The 23,400-nt window shown below is 40.1% G+C and overlaps 1 protein-coding gene and 1 long non-coding RNA gene across 2 annotated transcripts; one reads left to right on the top strand and one right to left on the bottom strand.

Moving 5' to 3' along the window:
- The first annotated feature begins 853 nt into the window (after positions 1–853).
- LOC311057195 lies at positions 854–11,428 on the top strand. Its single transcript, XR_014601957.1, has 4 exons — positions 854–1,200; positions 3,635–3,736; positions 3,916–6,644; positions 7,215–11,428. It is a non-coding gene; the product is annotated as an uncharacterized lncRNA (long non-coding RNA).
- Positions 11,429–11,774: 346 nt separating this feature from the next.
- On the bottom strand, positions 11,775–23,181 carry LOC311054835 (uncharacterized protein; the record flags this gene model as incomplete). The annotated part of the gene is made up of 17 exons (XM_084070837.1): positions 22,997–23,181; positions 21,821–21,957; positions 21,427–21,571; positions 21,106–21,199; positions 20,773–20,901; positions 20,311–20,497; positions 18,742–18,911; positions 18,021–18,133; positions 17,785–17,901; positions 17,445–17,618; positions 17,229–17,358; positions 15,879–16,031; positions 15,661–15,753; positions 15,143–15,414; positions 14,781–14,914; positions 13,894–14,053; positions 11,775–13,064 (listed from the first exon to the last, which is right to left on the bottom strand). The coding sequence occupies exons 1-17, from the start codon at positions 23,177–23,179 to the stop codon at positions 11,775–11,777; spliced, it is 3,681 nt and encodes a 1,226-aa protein (XP_083926963.1). The 5' UTR covers positions 23,180–23,181.
- Positions 23,182–23,400: the final 219 nt, after the last annotated feature.

Genomic DNA, 23,400 nt, shown 5'->3' with positions numbered 1-23,400 from the left:
GAAATAGAAAAAATGACTTGTGTTCCAATGGATCAATGGGCACAAGCTCTTACTTTCCATAGATTAAATATTGATAAAACTCACAGAAAGATTTTCAACCTGGCATCCTTATTTTGGGCATGTCATTTAGGTGAACATTAACAAAAGTGGCCAAGATAGCAGATCTACAAGCTCTTGTGTCGAATCACGGTGCATTGTGATCTTGTACATGGCTATTTTTAGATAGCTTCTAAAAAAGGTTCCTGCCTGATAGCAATGCAGAAGAAAAAGCAGAAGAAACTTCAGCATGTCCTGTTTGAATAGTGTGTGTAGACTAGACTGTAGAGAGAGACCAGTATCCCTACAGATTGAAGGAGGGTTGTTTGGGGGTTTGACCTGACTACAATGCTGGGATATGAAGGGACCATTTGGAAAGAGGATACAGAACAATATTCTATAATTAAGGGTATGGTATATGTTTTTCTTAGTTGCCTAGTAGCCTGGGATCAATACCATTTTCGGGTTTCCGATCCGGTCGGAGTGGAAACTTGAATTACGTCATCATTACGTGATCAGGAAACAACGACCGGAACAAAATATTTCTACATTCCAGTATTGATACTTTTACGAAAGAAATGTGTATGTAAGTTAAATGTAAGAAATGTGAGTACTTTTTCCACCACTGAGTAATTGTTGGTGGGTGGTTGTGGTAGTGGTGCACCGTTGGTGTTGTTTCAGTAGGTGGCAGTGTGAAGTTAAGAAAAATCAACGAAGAAGAACACTACTTTGAAATCTACTACCGGATATCCGGGGTTTGCTTCGCAACAACAACGCGTCACCAAAGAGAAACGCGACCGCTGTCTGTTGGGGCCATTTCAACACGTTTAGTAGTTATTAATATCGTCGTTAGCCGTTCAAGAACAAAGCACCAGAACACGGGATAACTCTGTATCATCATGTCGGGAGACGAGTTTCAGTCGCGTTACGCCAGCGTGATGGACGGCATGCTGAGAAGTGCGGTCGCGGAGACGTCGCAACTTTTCCAAACTATGGTGGAAGAGTTAAAGGCAGAAATGTCGAAGATGAAGAAGGAAAACGAGGACCTCAAGTCAAAATGTAGACGCTTTGAGAAAGCCAGAGACGCCGGAGGACGTGAACCTGAGCCACGAACAGGACCACGACGCAACGTTACGGACAGATGTGATACTGCGATCCAATGTGGTGAGTTCAGTTGGCTACAGCTTTGCCAGATTTTGCGAGAGAGAGAAACGAGCAACCAGGTCTATGAAAACAAGACCCAAAGAAGCAAGCCTTCGCCGTTTAAACATATACATTTCGGCTATTTGAAAATAGCCAATATATTAAGCTCACAAATTTTTCAATTTAACATAAATTCATTTTAAAACATCTTGAAGACATTTTGAAAAATGTGGATTCTTTTTTTTGAAACATATAACAACACCAATCATGTAGGGGGTCCCTGACTTAAAATATTTTCATATGGGGTCCGCAGTCAAAACATTTTCATTTGGGGGTCCTTGACTTCAAAATGAACCACTGGTTTAAAAAACATTAGGAAACAAGCCCAAATAAGCAACTACACTTTAGAAACAAGCCCAAAAACCGCAACTCGCAACTTCCAATATTTACATGCAACTTCACAGCAAAAACAAGCCCAAAGTTTCTTATAATAAGCAGACATGGCAACACTGGTTGGCTAACGTTAGCTTGTTACTAACGGCACTGTATTTTGATTTGACCAACCAATTTCAGTAGATTCATTATTAGGCTACTACTATTAATAGCTCTGCTACAACATTCACATTTAAAAGCAGTGCCAAAACGTTTAAGAAGTAACGTTGTTTGTTCATAAATACACGTTAAAGTGCACTGTAGTGTACAAACTTATTGTTTTCTTGTTTTGTTCAATACACCAGGTGTGATGTAACGTTAGAGCCAGACCGTTGAAAGAGAATCTTTTTTGTTTGTTTTGTTGTTTTTCTGTATTGTCCATGTCTTTCATGTTGATGGATATGTTGCTTCATTACCTGATGTGTTTTGGATGTATAAGATTGTTAATAAAGAGAAGGACGTTGAAAGATCATTTACCATGCGATAACTTGATTCATGTAGCGGGCGTACTTCTCGAACACTCATTATGAGGATTCTAAAGTGTTTTAACCACTTTAACCCCATATGGGTAACCGGAGTCCCCCAGGGCTGCTTAATACTAGTGTGTTTTCTGTGGGGAAAGCTTTCGCTGAAAATAGCCGATCAACAAGCTCACAATGCGACGCGTCGATCTGATGTTTGCAGGGGAAGCTTTCCCCACAATACGGATGCTGGCTGGGGTGGTTAGTGAACAGAAAATATGGGTCACCAATTTCATCCAATCAGGAGAAAGAACCTATTTATCAGCTTCAATTTCGATAGTGTGCCAATTCAAAATGTGTCTGCATGTTTCTTTGTTTCTTTGTTCACCTCCAATTTTACTTGTTAATCCTGTATATCCTGTATTAGTTCTCTCTCCTGATTGGATGAAATTGGTATCCTGACCTGAAAATGTACTCTCTGTTTACTAACAACTTGAAGTTTCAGGGAGACCCCTGTTACTGAGCAAACACAATTTAGCTTATTCTAACAAAATAATCACTTTCACCCCCATTAAATATATTTTGAGTAGTCGTATAATGTAGGGCTGCAACTATCAATTATTTTCTTTGTGATTATTCTATCGGTTACCTTTTTTTGATAAATTGAATAATCGAGAAGTGCCGTTTCTATTTATCTTTACAGTTTTTTTTATATATCAACAAATCAACTAACCACTTAATCATTACCATGGCAATGGTGGGGCGCAGACAACAAATCTAGGGTTAAACAGTGCTACATTTGAAATCATGAAATTCATTGTACAGACTATTACACATATAGACATGTTAGAATTTTCTTTAAAATATTTTTTGAAAAACATGTTTGAAAGATTTTTTTGAAAAACATTACAAAATAGTACAAAACTACTAATCTTGACCCTGAGTAGTGATCCTCAGCACCTGAGCTGAGCTGTTAGGGAGCCCTATAAAAGCAATGTCTGTCTGTGATCCACCCATATAGCACTGACGAAGGTCCCAGGACTGAAACGTTTGCTTTTCACTGTGCTTCCGCGAAAGAAAAAAAAATGTCATCAATTCCGGGGTGCTGTGTGAAAAAGTTATTTACAGGGGGGCCCTGGGCCCTGGGCTGCTGCTTATTTGCTATGGTAGAGTTATCAAGCCATGCTCTGGACAGAGGGTTTTAATTTCAGAACTTGCCACTGTTTTCAGGCCTTTTGAGTTTGCAAGTCTTCCTTCAGTATACCTGTACACATACCCACCCATGGTAATATACTAAAAAGCTTTTTATATTTTTTGGCCTGCCACCAGCCACTTTTTTTTTGACTGGTAAGCCTAAAAGTTACGTTTGTTCCCTGAGACTGATCAGCACGTGCAGTCAGGCACATTTTTAAATAGTACTCTTAAAATAAATGTTTGTTTTGATATATTCTCAATATCATGCAGTCATAATTGCAGCCACACAGTTCACTAACTTTTATTAAATCAAACTTTTGAACTCATTGTTAACTGTTGCCTCTTGTTTTCTATCTTTGTTTTTTAAGACCTTGTTCCTCTGCAAGTGGGTGAGATTTACAGCGGGACAGAGGAGGCCGTGGAGGGGGAGCAACAGCTTGAGATCCATGGAGATGGAAATCAACTTTCAGGTAAAGAAATTATGCCTTTCCAACAAATACAAAATTTAATAGATACACAAAACTATACAATAGCTCTTCAATTATCCAAAAATGTAATTAATGAATCCTCAAACGTTATTTTGTCCTTTTTTTTTACTACCCGTTTTTGTTTTCCCTGTGTAACTCTCCTCATTCACCTCTGTCCCTAGGCACACTCAATCACATTACCGAAAAACATCCCATTGACCAGCCATCTTCAATCAGAGAACATACTGCCCTTCAGCAAGATCAACGGGACACTTTAGAGGCCCCAGACACACCAGATACAGCAGGGGACAATGAGCTGAGTTGTGAGAGAGGAACTCGCAGCCAGGCCTCTGGACCGGAGCACCCACCTCCACTGGAGAAGATGGAACAGCAGTCGATATCAGAATTGACATTAGTGGCCTCCCCAACAGAAAACCTGCCAGAGACAACTACCCTCACAAAGGAGAAACCATCTGTTAGTCCAGCGGTAGAAGATTGCATAGCAGAGGTTGTCCAGCCTGATTCATTGCCACAGCGAAGAAGAGGGAGACCACCAAAGATTGCCAAACACATTAAATCTCCCCTACACCCAGTTGAAAATAAGGTTCAGTCTCCACCCACTGATGTTCTTGTAGATCAGGAAACCGAAAATTCCACTTCAGCAAGAGTGGATAAGATTAAGGTATATCCTCCTCCTGCTACAGTAATATTACCCAGAAGAGGGCGCCCATTAAAGAAACCAAGACCGTCTACATTTAAACAGCAAGCAGAAGAGATTATTACATGTCCACAAAATATTGTACCCACAGCCCACAAGACAGTCAACCCTCCTTCAGCACACATGGAAGAAACTGAGGACTGTTCTCTACTTTCACCATTTCCTGAAGGAGAACATTTGTCAGTAAAACAGAATCTATCTAAATGCCAGCAGCTACCGGAGCAAATAGATGAGGTAACTCAGCCCTCACTTGACAGTCCATCAGTTATTGAGGCTCAGTTGAAGACCTCTTCAACTGAGCCCCCCAAATCACAACCAAGGAAACGCTCAATCTCATATCCAACTCTTGAGGATGCAATGCTACTAATTGAAGCCATGAATGTTCAAACCTTTGAGGAGGATGATGATGATGATGATGCAACAATAGGAAACAAGTCAAGTGTGCAGACTACATCACCACTTGCCAAACCCCAACATTCTCCATCTCAGGTTACCTCGCAAACTTCTACTTTAGTTACAGATCAACAATCTGCTCCTGGTGCCCCTGAAACCTCAGCTGCACCAACACTACACTCGCCGACTGTAACTCAGAAAACGGTAGCCAAGCTACCTTCAACAGAAGAGCCAACAATAGCCCAACCACCAGTCGATTTGCAAAGTACAGCTGGGTCTCTAAATCAACAATCAAATACTGTAGCTCAAGTAAAGACTCTTGTCATCCCAAAACATTATACTATTGTTTCTCCCAAAAGTACTGGACCCACAGCAATGCTGTCGAATGGTCGTCGAATAATGGTGGTGACTCCAAAGTTGCCACGTGTGACCCCTCCGAAAATAATTGTCATGCCAAGATCATTGTCCTCATATGGTCCCTGTATGATATCAGCCCTTTCACGTCCACAACTCTCAACCGTCATCTCGACAGTTGTATCCGCACAGAAGAATTGGTCACCTAAAGTTTATACAGCTGATGGTGAAACCCAACCAACTGTTCCCACTGTAACTTTAAAGACAATGGCTGTTACACCCACCCAATCACTGTCCAGTGCCCCTTCACAGGCAACTGCCAACTCATCCAGCCATTCAGGGAATTCACGCCCTCAAATAATTGTGTTAACACGGCAGATGTCAGCTGTGACACCAGGCAAACAACAGTCCACCACAGCCCCACAGACAGTTATGCTGCCAGTGCAACAACATTCAGCCGGATCCACTGAAACTGTAGCAGTGCCATTAGATCAGCCCTGTCTTTTGTCATCACAGAAGCCAAGCTCTACCATGTCTACACAAACTTCAACAGTGAATTTAGCTACAACATTGTCCCACAAGTGTGACGATTTGACATCAAGCAAAACCAATTCTGAAGATTCAAAAACTGTAGCAGTGCCTTTAGCTCAACCCTGTACTTTGTCTTCACAAACTTCAACGGACAATTTAACTACAACCTTGTCCCAAAAGAGTGACAACTTGGCTTCAACCAAAACCAATGCTGCAGATTCAAAAATGACAACTGCATCCACAGAAACTTGTTCAAGTTTGAAACAGTCAACCAATGCACACACCTTAATGCCTCTAAGTGTACCTCCTGTTCCCCCAAAGAAAATGTCTGCAGTGGTGAAATTGACTAGGCTATCATTGCCTGTATTAAGAAAAGACATTTTGAAATTGAAACATGCACCCATTAAAAAGCATACGGAGGCCTCTGTTCTACAAAACGTGCCAAGCATTGTCCAAGAGGTACCAGTAGCAGCAGTCGAGCCATCTCAGATGTCACCTGCATGTGAACAGGAAATTGCCCCCATGTCTATAACATCACCAGCTGAAACACAACCCAGTTCCAAAGAGTCATCTATCACTGTGCAGGTACAAAACTTTGTACCTCCAAAGGTGCCAACTGTTGTCCAGGAGAAAACTGTAGCAGCAGTTAAATCATCTCAGCCAACGTCAACTGAAGATGATGAGTCAACATCAACCCAAGCTAGTTCCTTTTTGAACAAGGGATCCACAAGCGGATGTGCACAGGCCCCAGACCCATCAAATGTTCTAACAACCATGCAAGGGATACCCTCAGGTGCATTGTTACGACTCTCTTCTGTAATCTCCAAGGACCTGTGTGACCCTCATTTACAGATGACTAAAGCCCAATTCCTGGCACAGTTAGCAGTGACACCAATAGCTCAAGTCCAGGAACAGGTAATACCAATGTTTGTTTTATATGAATAACATTGCCCTGTAGTAGTAAGTAAGTAAGCTTTTCAATCAGTGGTTATCAAATTCAGATTCACTGGTGCTGTCTCTAGTGTAACAATGCCACTGTTTGGGATGGTGATTCTCAGTTATCTCACAGATAGTGATCGCAAAATACGCAATGTGACTTTTCTGTTGTTGTAACTTTCCGAGAGGACAAACCTAAATGCATGCCCGCATTCCACAGTGATTGGCCAGGTGTGCTAGTTTTGAAAATGGAAACACAAATTATTACTTCTGTTGACCCCACTGTGTTGACTGCTCATTTGCACACAATCTATTAGCCATGAGGAGAAGCTTGATCGGCATTTGTATCAAAGTATAGGATTTTTGCATCAACGGTGTCTCTTACTGAACCACCAGCATCTCTTTTCCCTGGGTCAAACAGTTCACTCTCAATTAAGGCTGCAATAATTTGTAATTTTCTTATTGATTATTCTATCTATTTGTATTTGAATTAATATTTTGGTTGCAGCCTCTTTCTTTTTTTCCTAATTTGTTTTATTTTCATTTTAGGCTCCCTCCAATGGTGTTACGGATACAACAGTTGGAACAGATGACAAGAAAGGGGTGGATAAAGATACCCACTTAAAACAACTCCGCAGTCATCGCAAACCACAATTAAAGCCCTGTAAAACAGAGCTAAACCCTGTATCACAGACAGAAGCACAACCTACACCTGTCACAGCTAAGAAAGCTAGATTAAATAGAGATGGCGAGACCCCTACAAAGACTTCTTGTACTAACAAGAACTCTTGTGAATCGATTCCCGTCAGTCCTGAAAAATCGGATTTAACTAAAAATGGTGTTAGTCTTAAAACCGCTAATGATACACACACTCCTGTTAGTCTTAGGAGGTCTAGATTAAGCAAGAATACTGGTAGCCCTAAAAGGACTACTAGTGAACCTGTCCCTCATAATCCCAAGAGACCAGGATTGACTAGAGAGGGCTATAGAAAAAGATTTAATGAACCGACTCCAGTTAGTGTTAAGAGGCCCAGATTAATTAGAGATGCTGTGAGCCCCAAAAAGTTTAGACTGGCTAAAGCAGCCAATACTAAAATGTTGGCTAAAGCAGCCTGTACTAAAGAATTATCCAAAGCAGCCAACGCTAAAAATATGGCCCATGCTCAGAAGTTGGCTAATGGTAAAAAGCTGTCTAAAGCAACCAATACTCAGAAGTTGGCGACAGTAGCCAGTGCAGAAAAGTTCACTAAAGCAGCCAATGCTAAAAATGTAGCTAAAGCAACCAATGCTAAAACATTTACTAAGGCAACCAATGTCAAAAACTTGGAAACGACCAATGCTCAAAAGTTAGCCAAAGCAGTCAACCTTCAGCAGGTGCTTAGGGCAGTAAAAGCTAAAACTTTGGTTAAAACAGAGAATGAAGAAACAGAAAATGAACCTGAGTTTGAAGGTCAATATGGCCAATCAGAAAATGAATCAGAATCTGAAGGTGAATTGAGGCAATCAGAAAATATCAACAAATTATGCCAGACAGGCAAAACTTTATGGACCCTGCCTAGAATGGAAGCCAGAGGTAGAAGGTCATCAATAAACCAGGCAAACAATAACACACAAGGGCAGACCCCCACAACTCTGAAACGATGTTCCAGAAATAGTATCCCACATTTGATTATACCATTGAATTTTGAGCCCTCTGTCCCACCATATCAACCTCAGACCATATCACCCACCTCTACTTCTAACCAGTGCCCAGCGACCAATAGCAGTCCTCCAAACACCCCTGTCCAATCCGTGCATGGCCGAGCACCACCAATCATTTCACCGCTACAGCCATTATCAGTAATCGGTAGGCGTCTGCTCAAGAACCAGTGTGGGGAGTGTGGTCGCATCCTCAGTAGCTCAGCAGCCTTGGAGAGCCACGTAAGCCTCCACACAGGCCGCCGGCCTTTCTCCTGCCTGCTCTGTGGGAAGAACTTTCCAGATGCTAAGGGCCTCAGTCGACATGGCAGGGTACATCGCAATGGAAAGATCCATGTCTGCGCGGAATGTGGCAGGGGTTTTGTCTACCGCTTCGGCCTCACCAAACACCTCCAAATGGTTCATGGCAGAGTTAAGCCCTTTGTCTGTCAAATTTGCAATAAAGGCTTCCACACAAAACGTGATCTGGAAACCCATGCAAGAATCCACACTGGTGAGAAACCATTCGACTGTAGCCTATGTGAAAAGAAATTCAAGAGGATGGTGGAGCTAAATGTGCATATCAGGTGGCACAATGGGGAGAAGAGGCACTGGTGCCCTTACTGTGGGAAGGGTTTCCTTGATTTTAATAATTTAAAAAGGCACAAGTACATACACACAGGGGAGAAACCATGCCCCTGCCCCCACTGCCCCAAGAAATTCACACAGTCCGGTCACCTCAAAAAACACTTGACAAATGTACATAAAATCAGATGAGAAAACACTCAAAATGTACCCATGTTCCCCACACAAGAAGTGAATGGTTGTGTTTGCCCATGAGAAATGTAGAATAATTTGATTTAAGTTGGTTAGATATGGAGCAATATGCATGGCTTGGAATTGAAAGTAAATGTATTACTTAATAAATATTTCAGTAATTGCAGTGGACAAAAATCTAAAACATCCCCTTGTTTATATGCTTTTGAATATCTTGTATAAGGGTCCATTTAATTTTAGAGGGCTGTAAATTTGACCAACAAATGAAGATGTGGAATAAAGAACTCATGATGAGCATATACTGTACATAGACAATTGGTGCTTGTCAGTTCTACTTTATATTACAAAACATGTCAAGGACCCTCAGAGTTTCTCTGTAGAACTGTTTTGTACAATGGAGATCTACATTCATGTTCCATCAATGCAATGATTGTGCTAAACTGAAAATGACTGGTGTTTTTGTATTTGTTATTAAGCTTGGTTAATATGCACCTTGTGGCTAACAACAGTTTTGAGCATTTATGCTTTTTTACATAGGCGGTGTGAAAATCTGGGATAGAATGTTTAAGATTTTAAAATATTTAGATGTGAAAAAGGTGTCTTACTTGGTAAAGTGTTACATCACTAAGCTGCCATAAAAGCTTCAATGCGCTTTGGTATAGATTGTACAATGGAAATGTGTACTTCTAAAGGGTTTTCCTCATGTTTTGATCATTGTGGTGGAGAGTGCTGTCTAACACGGTGGTCTCAAATTCAGATTATGCCACAGTGCATGATCGTATGTTACCTGCTTAATTGCATCATGCAATTCACCTGTATGGAAGCATCTGCATTTGGTATAGGGCATAGCAGTGGTGACCATTTTGTGGTTCCACCAATCCAGAGCCGATAGAGAGTAAAAAAAATATTTACATCAATTATTTCAAGCCTAAAATCAAGCCATCCAGGCTCCTGGTGAATCACGACCATAAGAAATTTGATTCAACAGTTTTTAATATTTAATTATATGATATGCTATATTTAATAAATACCCTTTGTTTTGCGGTTTTCACATTTCTATCTCTCACAGAATCAAATGTTTTATGGTTATGATTCACAAGGAGCCTGGATGGCTTGATTCTAGGCTTAAAATAATTTATATAAATATTTTTGGAAATCTCAATGGGGAAAAATGTATGGGCTCTGGATCAGTGGAACCACAAAATGGCCACAAATGCCCTATTTTTCCTTTAATTTGTAATGCGGCTATTTATTTGTATCTTCTAAAAGGTCTCGTCTACAACAGGGTTTACATTGACTTAAGTAGTAAAATAGTGTTTCTCATTGAATACTTTCTGGCATTGACATATTTATAGGCAGGTTCATATTCAGCTTAAAAGGAAATGATGGATTAATGAGTTATTTGAGTAATGTATTTGGATCACAGAGTATATCCATGCCGTGAGGAGTTGTTCACCCAAAAAATGACTTATTTTCTATCAATTTCTCACCCCATGAAGACTTAAATTCAGAGTTGTTTTTGTCGCATTCCTGGGCCAATAATTTGATGACCGGGTCATCGGTCAATAGGGGACGCAGTAGGAGACTCCGCCGGTCATCATATTATTGGCATAGGAATGCTACAAAAACAAGAAAATCTTCATGAATTCAAAGCCTCATGTGGTGTGTAATTGATATAAAATAGGATTTTTTCAGTCATCAGTACTCCTTTAAGAGGACTGATGACTGAAAAAATATCTGTTTTCCTTTTACAGGATTTCCATGAAAGTTCCTTTATTACCAGAACCCCATAAAAGCCTATTTAAAATGTTTGGTTGGCCTTATAGGATGTTTGAAAATTGTGTGTAGGAAATATAAACCTTTTAATATGGTGAGTGGGAAGATTGTATATAGGCCTACATTTGAATTGTTGAACCATTGTTTACTCTGTTGCATTGTATAGCTTGTATTGGAATACCAGTTTGAATTTTTACATCGAGGCACAATTAGATGCAGCAACATAAGCACCTTAAATTGGGAAAGGGAATTGTTCTTTTGCCAGCTACATTTTACCCATTTAAACTATTAGATATCTGTACTAAATGTGTAATGACAAATTTAATCAAACACTTGTCAGATTAGTTTCTGTTGGAATTTGTTTTATTTTTTTATATTGATCCGGTTGTCAACAGTGAAACACGTTTCATTACTAGAACAAGTTTTATTTCAACATAGTACATTCAATAGCAGTCATACATTCAACATGATGGAACTGAAGAGAAACATGTTTGTTAGGATCATTTTGATGAATAAACTTGTTTTACCATCTAGCTCCAATTCATTTTTAAAAGTTTATTAAGAGGGTGCTGTGTTTCCTGAAATGCAATCATAGTCTGCTATCACATAGAGACAATCACTGCACTGTAAACGCCCCAGGTATGGCAATTATTTTAAATGTCACTGCAAGTGTGCAATGGAAAAGGTTTCATCATATGATGTGTCTCTTGCTTGCCATTCGTGTATTGTGGAAGAGTACTGTTTTCAACAATATCCAGAACATGTTACGGTCTAGCATTTATATAGACAATTTGAGAAATTGCTTCTAAAGCAAAGTCGAGATTAAACATTACATTAATGGTACCTTAAGGCTTAATCAACATATAACCCAAGCAGCCTTCAATGTCTGGCCACAAAGGCAGAAACCACCAGACACAGCCACAGTGGTAGGGACAGGGTCAATGCAGGAGGGCCACCGGAGTGAACAATTGAATGGTAACACCTGCCCACATTGCCAACTTTATCAACAGCAATAAGTTCTACTTTCTGAGAGCAACAGGAAGCGTTGTACGTTGCCTGAATCAAGCGAGCATCCAATTCGGTGTACCGGAGGGTTCCATTACCCTGGTGCAGTATAATGCTCTCTATTCCTGTACCAATACCATCAGTGAGGCTTGCTGAGAGCTCCCAATTGAAGGATTCACATCGGGATTCATCCTCAGGGCAGTTTTCTGCCTTGACGCTGACAATATTGCACGATGGCTTAACAAAATCTGGGCGAACAATTGAACGGTAACACCTGCCCTCATTGCCAACTTCATCAACAGCAATAAGTTCTACTATCTGAGAGCAACAGGTGCCTTTGTATGTTGCCTGAATTGAGGGAGCTGTCAAGTTGGTGTGGTGGAGAATGCCATTACCCTGGTGTAGCTTAATGCTCTTAATGCCAGTACCATTACCATCAGTGAGGTTTGCTGAGAGCTCCCAGCTGAAGGGTTCACATTGAAATACATCCTCGGGGCAGTTTTCAGCCTGTACACTGACAATGTTGCACAATGGCGAAACAAAATCTGTCTTCGGGGGAATAATAATTGAATGGTAACACTTGCCCACATTGCCAGCTTTATCAACAGCAATAAATTCTACTATCTGAGAGCAACAGGAAGCATTGTACGTTGCCTGAATCAAGGGAGTGTCCAAGATGGTCTTATGGAGGGTTCCATTACCCTTGCGCAGCTTAATGCTCTCTATTCCTGTACCATTACCATCAGTGAGGTTTGCCGAGAGCTCCCAGCTGAAGGGTTCACATTGAGATACATCCTCTGGGCAGTTTTCGGCCTGTACACTGACAATGTTGCACAATGGCGAAACAAAATCTGTCTTCGGGGGAATAATAATTGAATGGTAACACTTGCCCACATTGCCAGCTTTATCAACAGCAATAAATTCTACTATCTGAGAGCAACAGGAAGCATTGTACGTTGCCTGAATCAAGGGAGTGTCCAAGATGGTCTTATGGAGGGTTCCATTACCCTTGCGCAGCTTAATGCTCTCTATTCCTGTACCATTACCATCAGTGAGGTTTGCCGAGAGCTCCCAGCTGAAGGGTTCACATTGAGATACATCCTCTGGGCAGTTTTCGGCCTGTACACTGACAATGTTGCACAATGGCGAACTAAAATCTGTGATCTGGAGAAAGCATAAAAAAGAAAAGGAGGGAAACAGTTGTGATTCAGCCTAGGTGTAAATCATTTAATATAGTGATTCTACATAAAGTCTAGATAATTTATACTTTTTCATTCTGGTGTCGCTTGCTTACTGTAAAGCCTGCATATCCAAAATTACAAATTTGGTAGCAGTGTCTTAGGCATTATTTGTAATGGTAAACACTGTTTATTAATAACTTGATATGTATTTATATGATTACACCAGCACCGGTTTACCCGGGAACGATGCAAGTTGGAAACAATTCAAGTTGTGAATGCATGCTCCACCCGGTTTTGTAATACCCGTTGTCAGAGTACCTGTTGACAGATGGGTAGTCTGTCCGTCTGTGTCCCTTTTATGCCCATATATGGAGATCTCTATATCTGTCTGCCTGTGTCCCTTTTATGTCCATATATGGAGATCCCTGATGCCATCAGTATATGCCCATATATGGACATATTGGTCGGATCGGTGGTTCTGGACAACTGGATCTCCATGTAGGCCTATATATGGGCATATCGGTCGGATTGGCGATGCAAGTCGGGAACAATGCAAGTTGGGAATGCATTAGATCTCCAATTAAAGGGACACAGACGGACAAACACCCATCTGTCAACATGTACTCTGACATATTTGGGCATACCCATATAAGTGCATATTGACTGGATAGGCGGTTCTGGACAACTGGATGTCCATATATGCCTATATATGGGCATATCTCGAGATACGTAAACTACAGTCGGACGTACAGAGATTTTGTGGCTACATTTATTGTAAGATTACAGTTATAGTCATGAACAGGGTTGGTTACCTTGCTAACAATAGAAAGTCTTAGAACAGCATAGTTGGAATCGGCACCGCTGGATGACTTGGCGTCAATGGTTAGAGTTACATCCGTGCCTGATGGTGTGTCTCCAGGTGGCGTAAAGGTCAACGTTGCATTGGCATACTGGCCGGATGTCAAAGTTAGGCTGTCACATAATTGAAGAGGAGGGTTGAACAGGATAATGGAGGCTGTTATTATGGGTGCGTTCGGAAATTGTGCACCGCAGCGCTCTCGCCTATTAGTTTGTATTGGCCAGTGCGCTCAGTGCTGTATTTCCAAACGCACCCTATGACAATATTAAAGGTAGGGTAAGTGATATTTTTTGGTTAAAACAAAAAGTATTTTGTTAAAAGGTTAAAGCACTATATTCTGATAGTAATCATTGCTATAGAGTGTTTGTTCAGTAACAGGAGTCTCCCCGTCTCTCCAGCTCTTTAATAAACAGAAAATACATTTTCCGGTAGGTGTCAAAATCTCAGCCAATCAGGAGAAAGTACCCATTTTTAAGCTTCATTTTTATAGTGTTCCAGTTCCAATTTTGTCTGCTAATTTCTTAGTGTCATCACTTCCATATCATGATTGAGTTCTCTATCCTGATTGGATAAAATTGGAAATGAAACTGAAACGAAAATGCATTTTCTGTTTTATAAAGAGCTGGAGAGACAAGGAGACTCCTTTTACTGAACAAACACTCTATAGCAATGAGTACTATCAGAATATAGAGCTATTTAACCCTTATTATAACCAAAGAAAATCACTTACCCTACCTTTAAATATGAGTGTTGTACGGTCAAATCAGTTTGTCAGTTTCAAAAGTTGAGCCATATCAGTATTGATGAGAATGCCTGTTGTGTTTGGGGCTTTTTCCTCACCTTGTTGGGAATGTCATGACAATTTTTCTGTCATTCTTGGCATCGATGGTGTATGTGGCATCAGAGCCCTTGGTCATCACACTGAATGGTAGGGAAAAGGGTTTCCCTGGCTCCAAACTGCTGCCTACTGCTGCCTGAGTGAGGAACAACAAAAAGGAGTTGAGCAGGTGAAAAAAGCAAGTGAAATGGTATAATATATTTCCTAGTATGATTTTCTCATTTTCATTGGTGGCATGTCACAATTCACACCCTCTGTGTGAATTGTTGGACTAATTATTTTAGTCACAAACTGTGTATATATAACTGACCAGTAATGATTTCCAAGCTTGATTGACATAGACAGAGGAAGTGAAGACACTGACCTTGATGATAACCTTTGAGACGGACATCTGGGTGGTGGACTGCCTCTGGAATTTTGTTCTGGACACTGAGTCTGTTCCATTCAGCATAACCACAAACTCACCCTCTGGAACACGATCAACTGTAACCAGGATATCTCCATTACCCATGTCAGTTGTTGTGCCACTGCTCATGGCCTCTGAACCAGAGACTATTCCCAAACCAACGTTATCAATAGACACAGAATCTGGACCCTTTTTACCCATCACCGATAGCAACAGGGTGGCGGGCAGGCCTGGATTCGCAAGACAAAGAGGGAAGAAGACAAGACAGAGTGAGTAGAAAATACATTGATGTAGCCATGTGATTATGTAATTGTCTATATGATCTCATCATTTACAATTCTTGATGATACATGATTTACTACATAATTACTTTAGTTCCATCTGATTTACAGTAAATGGTTTTCATATAATTGTAAAAGTGATTATATGACTATCTGTGAGTGTAATATTTTGTGTGACAGCTTTATTGTCTGTACCTGCATTTGGACGCCCAGTGATTACTGCATAACCTGGGTGAGGTCCCTCGAAGGCCTCGACAAAGTTATAGATAAAGGTGATGACGCTCTGACCTGGAATGACACACAGAAATGTTAACAATCAGACAATTAATAAGGCTTAAATAAAAGTATTGAGCTGAACAAACCAATAGATAAATAAAATGAGAGGTTGTGTGAAAAAGCAGACAAAATCTGACCTGTCACTTTGAGTGTGTATGGATGGCTGGTGACAATGTCGATCTGCCAGGTTCCTGGCAGCTTGTCAGCATTGAGACGTATTCTCCACAGGTTCCCAGTATCTTGAATGGTCCCCAATGTACCACTGGCCTCACTCTGTTTCTGGCTAAAACCTGGTAGTGTGATACATAGAAGAGAATAAAATGAGGCTAGATAAAATATGTTATAAAATGGATGAGGTATTGTTGTTGTTCCATTACGATTGGCTGAGCTGAACCATGTTGTAATATGTTCTACAGACACATACCAATCACTATTACTGTGCCAAACAATTTGATTCAAAATGTCTTTTGGTGAATTTTAATTTACAAAAACAGTGTCTAATAACCTTTTAGGTGTGAAGTTGCTCACTATTGATACATTTGGGCCCTTCCATGCATTTGCATAGCAACTTCCTTCTTTGCTGAGGTTAAAGTATTTCTCTCTGACATAATTGATAAAAAACATGCCCTGTTTGCCACATATTTTCTCATTAAATTATGACTCATCTCTATAGCTTAACACTGCATAAGAAGATAGTTCTGCTGGTCGGCAGCAAAGACAATCTTAGTAATGAGATGGAAACCACACAACAATAATAATTATAATCATAATCTTAATATCTACTGTTGGAAGTTACCTAACCCTAAAATGAGAATTTAAGCATTACAATTGTATGTGAGTTTTTATATATATATATATATATATATATATATATATATATATATATATATATATATATATATATATATATATATATATATATATATATATATGCGCGCAACCCCATTCACTCACACAGGCAGTTTATACTACCTTTGGGTATTATGAGACATGTATACTCTTTTAACATATTGCGCTGTGCCTCAGTACCGTTTCTCTGTTTAGGACTGGTGCTGAGGCCCCAAACCGGGAGCAGGTGACCCCCGCTCCAATGGTAGTGGTACCCTCCTTGTCGTTTTGTATGCTGCGTTTAGGTTAGATAAGTCCACATAGAGGTACAATTTATATTGTTGAGCCACAGTTATACTGTTTTTTTTATCCTTGGAGGCATCATGTTAAATGTTATTCACCACTGAATATGTGAATAACGTTGATTATTTTTGGTACTGGACCCTCGTTTCTGCCTCTACTATTGAAAGTGTACAAAGAACCGTGTTAGGAGTTGCATTTCTGCACTCAGGTGCTTTATTCAATTTATTGAATTAGAACGATTTCCTAGGGCGCAATTCCCTAGGTGGCGTAGTTGGCTGCCCGCATTCGTATCTATCTTGCCTAAACATTTGATATTGCAATAGGAAAAAGGAAACAGTGTGTGTGTATAGTGTTACCTTCTGGGTTGGTCAGTGTGAAGCTACTAGTTTTTCCTGTAATGTACAGAGTGACATTTGTAAGAGACTCGTCCAACAGAAAGGGGAAGGTCTCCTTCCCAGCACTCCTATCTCGCTGAAGAACCGTCACCTGAGGAGACACAGAAACACATTTAATTCCTTCCGCTAACCTAAAACGTAATTACTTCATGGCCCTTTGGAGCTGCATGTGTTTACCAGGGCAGAGGTGGAAGTGTCAAGAATGATGTCGGTGGCTTGAGGCAACTGGCTCTTAGAAACTTCAATGGCCTGGCCCCCGGAAGCCAGAGCTAGTTCCTTGTAGTCATTGAAAGAAGCGGCTTTAAGTGAACGACGACTCCTCCTACTGGACCCCGTCATGAAGAACGACACCTGGTCACAAGATGGAAAGGGAAAGAATGTAACTGGGCAGATGGGAAAAGCATAGCAAGGATGTCAGCTTGTGACTGAGATATAAAATACTGAGATACTAAAATATATAGTTATTTCTTTAAAAATATTTGTTGTTTCCTCCAGGGATCTGTAATGTAGTATTTACCGTTGATTTGGTGCTCCTGATGAGGGATACAATGGTATCCTTTAGTGCAATGTCTTTGGCTGTGGCATCAGTGAACACATAGATGTGAGTGGAGGGAGGGGCACCTGTTAAAGCCAACTACGGAAACAGAGAGGTGGGGGATTGACTGAAGTGTTTACCAACAATATCATTGGTTGATATCCATATTAATCAATATGCATATCCTGACTGGAGAGTGTTATGATTAACTTCTGTACCTGAAGTCCTGACAGGCACATCTCAGGGGCATCACCACCTCCACTCGCAGTGAGCTTTGATACTTTGTCTTTCATTACATTACCATCTGGAGTCCTTGTCATGGGTCCAAAGTCTACACAAACATGCACACATTTTTTACATTGCAGGACCACAAATGTATATCATAGACTACTAATTCTGTTCAGTAAGTTGTGTCATTTAAAATGAGATAACCACCATTTAATAAATGAGACACCTAGTTTTAAATGAAAACAAGCAAAACAATTAACGGGTTTATTGGGCTGACAATCAGCATGTAGATCAGCATGTTCAGGTTTCGGTAACAAGCATTGCCCATGTTATTGCGTGGGTGAAATAGGCTCTCCTCCCTCTCTCCCCCCCCTCCCTCCCTCCTTCCCCCTCTCCCTCGCCCCCAGTCTCTCACACCCACCATAGACACCGCCACAACTTTAACATTTATATAGTAGATAAACAATACTATCAAAAGCTTTGTGAACATGCAGTCGTGATCCCTACTAGCGAAAAAAAAAGTAGTTAGATAACATTTCAGAATATAGGTGATTGTGTACATAATTGTGTACAACTAAAAACATTGAGCATCATTAACTATTATTAAGATTATTTTTTTGTGTGAATATTGTACTGTATGGAATTAAAAAGGTTGTATTTCTTGACAGAAATGTTAGGTCGATGCTGCAAAGGCATTACAATAGATCTTACTTGGGTCATTGAAGGGGACCAGAATATATTCAGATGGTTCGTCCTGCGTTCCCTTTGTTGTGTCAATGAGTTGATGCAGAAGTCTTTTGACTTCTGCAATGTCAGCAGACATACTGCCTGTGGTGTCGACGACAAAGCACAAAACAGATGCACGAGCGATGCCTATCATTCTGTGAGAGACAAAAAAGACACATAGAAAGGTCATAGTGTATTTTCTCTGCTGCAGAAACTGGTGCTGGTATAGTATGGAACTAAAGCTACCCAGCGGGTATAATATCTCATGGTAGAATAGCTTTGAATAAAAGCATCGACTGAATGTATCATTTGTCTCATTTGTTATTTTACACTGTAATAGTTGAACAAACATTTGCATTTCTTTGTGTAATACAGGGTTCTTACGCAAGTATGGAGAGTATGGAAAAGTATGGAATTTAATTTGAGTAATTTCCAGGTCTGGATAAGTATAGAAAAAACAAAAAAGAGAGTATGGGAAAAAATGAGAATTTCTCAAAAATAAACGTATCTTACAAGCTGTGTTTTTCCTGCAGTTGCAGAATTGCATATACATAGCATTACAAATAATCCAAAACTTGCTTGCACATTCATGCAGTCATGTAGCCTAATTATGAGAAAAGTAAAGTTTCCACGTAAGTAAACCTGGGCTTGGATCAAAACCGTCAAACATTTATTTTATCGATTCTGACAATTGAGTATCTATAGCCTTGGACACTTCCCCAAATAGTGTTTGGAGTTCCATGTTTTAGGCCCGTACTTCTCCATAGATGTACAGATTCAAAATAAAAGTGCTTAACCAGTAAGCACTTAAAGGAGTAGTTCACCCAAAAAAAGTACTTATTTTCTATCAATTACACACCCCATGAAGCATTGAATTCATGGAGATTATTATGTTTTTATCGCATTCCTTAGCCAATAATTTGATAACCGGAGGTCTCTCCAGTAGGAGACACAAAGAGTCTCCTTTGTGTCTCCTACCGGATACATTAGCATCTTTATTATTATCATCTCATTATTGGCTCAGGAATGTGACAAAAAATAAAAAATCTCCATGAATTCAATGGTTCATGGGCTGTGTAATTGATAGAAAATAAGTCGTTTTTTGGGGTGAACTACTCCTTTAAGTCATTTAAACAGTGTTTTCAAGTATGATTTACCTGATCTACAGTAACAGCCAATAAAGCAAAGTCAATATAGCCTGGTAAACCCTCCCTCCGGAAATCTCATTTCCATTTGTGGAAATGAGATTTCCGGAGGGAGGGTTTACCAGGCTAAAGTCAATATACTTTAGTTCTCCTTTCTAGTTTACTGATGAATTGTAATTTGTACATGAACATCCGTTCTGTTACTGTAGTGGTTGAAGGTATACAGTAGATTTATACGACAGTGATGACACAATCACAATAACATTGCTCTGTTTTAGCATTGCCTGGGTTTAGTGTTAACCACTTTAAATGTTTAAAAACCGGAAAAGTATGGAATTTTTAAATGGAAAATGTGTAGGAACCTTGGTAATATATTAATGTTTTACTTTCTCGTCCTTTCTCATTGTACCTCAAGAAGTCATTGTCCCCAGCAGCTCCACGGATGTCTTCCAGCAGCTGGAGGCTGGCACTGGTGGCTAAATTGACAGCAGCTGTGTGGAATGCCACATTGTCTGGATGACGCTCATCCTTGTTAATGCCACCGCGAGGGACCACTGTGCTGGTCAGGTCAGCAGCACCCCCGTGACTGCATTTACCTTGCATTGAACAAAAGGTAGATTAGCCGTAAAAAAAACTGAAATGTACTACTTTCAAAATAAGGTACAGATAAACTGTTTTGAGAACAGAGGAAATTGTGTTTATTAACATAAATACTGTAATATAATACACATATAACGTGACGTTCAATAGTGTTTCTTCCCATTCTACAACTACAGTATGGTATACCAATATGGAGACCCCTCAAATACATTTCCACAGAAATTTGAATATATTTTTTGAATGATTTAGAATGATTTCTTTCTACATATACCTTTAGGCTTGGCACCAGAGAAGATTCCCAAGTAGCCTGAGGTGAGTTTCTTCTCGTGTAGAATGATAGGAAGGATAGGATTGGGGCATGTTCCACTGGCACAGTCACTGCAGGTTGCAGTGTCCTTCTCTACATAAACACAGATTCATCAAGAAAATCAACACACAACAAACACCTTAAGATAATGTTACAGTGTGAATAACTGAGCTCTAAAATTCTTAAAGCCACAAAGATACAAATATGCTTTGTAAACAATCCCCCCACTCCCTGAATGCCTGTGGATATTTTGAAATACTTCAATACAAAAGGAGGGGGGCAGAGAGAGAGACACACCTGCCAGGCTTTCCAGAACGAGGTCTGGGCGGATGAGGTTGAAGTATGGATCTGTGAATCCCAGCTCCACCCAGTTACTATGGCTGTAGAAGTCCTGATAGTGTTTAGTCACGCACGCACGCACACACACACACACACACACACACACACACACACACACACACACACACACACACACACACACACACACACACACACACACACACACACACACACACACACACACACACACACACACACACACACAGTTTCAGTTTTGTTTTCAAAAACAAATTATTTGTGAGTAATTTTACATATTCTTCCTCTCCCTATTTCTCTCACCTGTAGGGTATGCAGCACTCTTCCCAGTGTTTCCCTTGCAGCTTGGAAGTTCTGATTGCGGATGTTGGCCTTGATGCTAGCCACACCCTCTGTGATCAGGGCCCGCCCCTCAAGAAAAGCCTCATTGTTGAAGTGGTGGGGAGGACTGAAGTTATGGAAATGAATTTGCAGTCGGTTAACTTGTAATCAATTCATTCATTAATTCATTTGTAATAGATTTGGACAAGCCTTGTCAAGCTTTACAGAATGTTACAAGGACTCACTGTTCTAACACATTTGAAATTGTGTCTTGTTAGAGAACGGTACTTGTGATGTCAGAGATTATACAGGCATTATTCTGTCCAACTCAATTCAATTTAAGGTCTACTGCCCGTCAATACTTATGATCTCCCACCTGTTGATGAAATCACGGTCCACCAGTCCATTCTGAACGTAGATCTCATTGAGAGCAGAGCGGAACTTGGCAGCTGACACCTCTCCTGTTGCTTTGGGACCTAGACAGGCCTGGACCAGCTCCTCTGCAGAGTTACCCTGAGTTCAGAGGTGAAAAGGCAGAGGTTAGATTTCTAGTAAAAATCTATGAAAAGAGTACAAATTAACAGACTCATTTGTGTTAAACTTTCAGACATAATGAAAAATCTAAGACAACCTGATAGAATCGGAACATTTCTGTGGAAATCTTGCATATAGAACTGTGTCCAGTGATTGTGCTGTAGTTAAGAAGATCCTTGTCTATAAGAAATCCACTACTGCTGGTGGCCTACAATCAAATCCTCAGAAAAACAACTAACGCACATCCTCCGTTCTTTGGTGCCGAGCTTAACTGTAGGAACAGTAACATAAGAACAAAGCGGGGCTCGCAACTCCTTTTTTTAAATGCTCCAAAGGTTTATTTAACAAACAGCCGATAGTATACGACGTTGCGACCCTTTCGTCATATACTTGAAAAAGACAGAAAGGGTTGAAACGTCGTATACTATCTGCTGTTTGTTATAAAGAAATAAACCTTTGGAGCATTACAAAGGTGAGTTGCGAGCCCTACAATCAAATCCTGCCACTGCCTGACTCTGAACTTGGTCTCTGTTTCTCCCTTGTATCCCTCCAGGGTGGGGGATCATAGGCCTATAGACAGTGCAGGGGGGCTATTGCTATGTAAATGAAGAATATTACTCTAAAAGTTATTTACAGCCCATACATAACATCAAATACCTGTTTTCTAAGTAAAATCTACAGCATCCAAATATAACTCAGTCCAATTATAAATTGCAGTTAACCACACATTTAATGTTTCTTTTTTTAACAGCTTATTCTGCTGTAGCTCCCTGTTCAAGTGGAATGGGCCAACACACATTCATCTTTTCTGATGAATTTAATATAATAATCCCATTTGAATCAATCAGATTGCTCTACTGGCTTGTTAAAATGTAACTTAAATTTCTGTCACTGTATAGTGTATACATTAAATAATATACATTTTGTATGAGTCTGATCAGTGTACATAAATAAGTCAGACTATTGAATTAGTCTGACTTATTTAAATGTTCTGGGAAAGTGAATGCTTCCTACCCACCGTAGGATTGAACTCATGACCAGATAATTCAGCCACTGCCCGACAAGTTTCTTTCACTTTTTGCAAAAGAGCCGTTCCTGTAATGCTGACATGAGTGGATGCCTCGCCTCCGATGGGGGCAAATGCTATGGCCCCGCCTGATAGGGCCACGGTAAGCAGGACGACACCCAGCACTGGTGCCATTATCAGTCTTAAAGAAAGGTTGTAAGCAATTATTAAAAACAGCTGTTGTTTAGACATGATATTATAATTAATAACAGATGCAATTAAAATTATAAATGATGGAAAAGTCTAATTCACACTTCACATGATACTCTTGCTTAAATGCCATTCAGATATACTGTTTTAAAAGCTTTGAATGGCAAATTATAAGGCTTTTGAAGAGTTGAGGCAAATTTAAAGAC

Source organism: Gymnoscopelus microlampas, assembly GCF_963454915.1.
Source record: "Gymnoscopelus microlampas genome assembly, chromosome: 2".
NCBI lineage: Eukaryota > Metazoa > Chordata > Actinopteri > Myctophiformes > Myctophidae > Gymnoscopelus > Gymnoscopelus microlampas.
The sequence above is the reverse complement of the archived record's forward strand: the minus strand, read 5'-3'. Positions and strand labels throughout refer to the sequence as shown.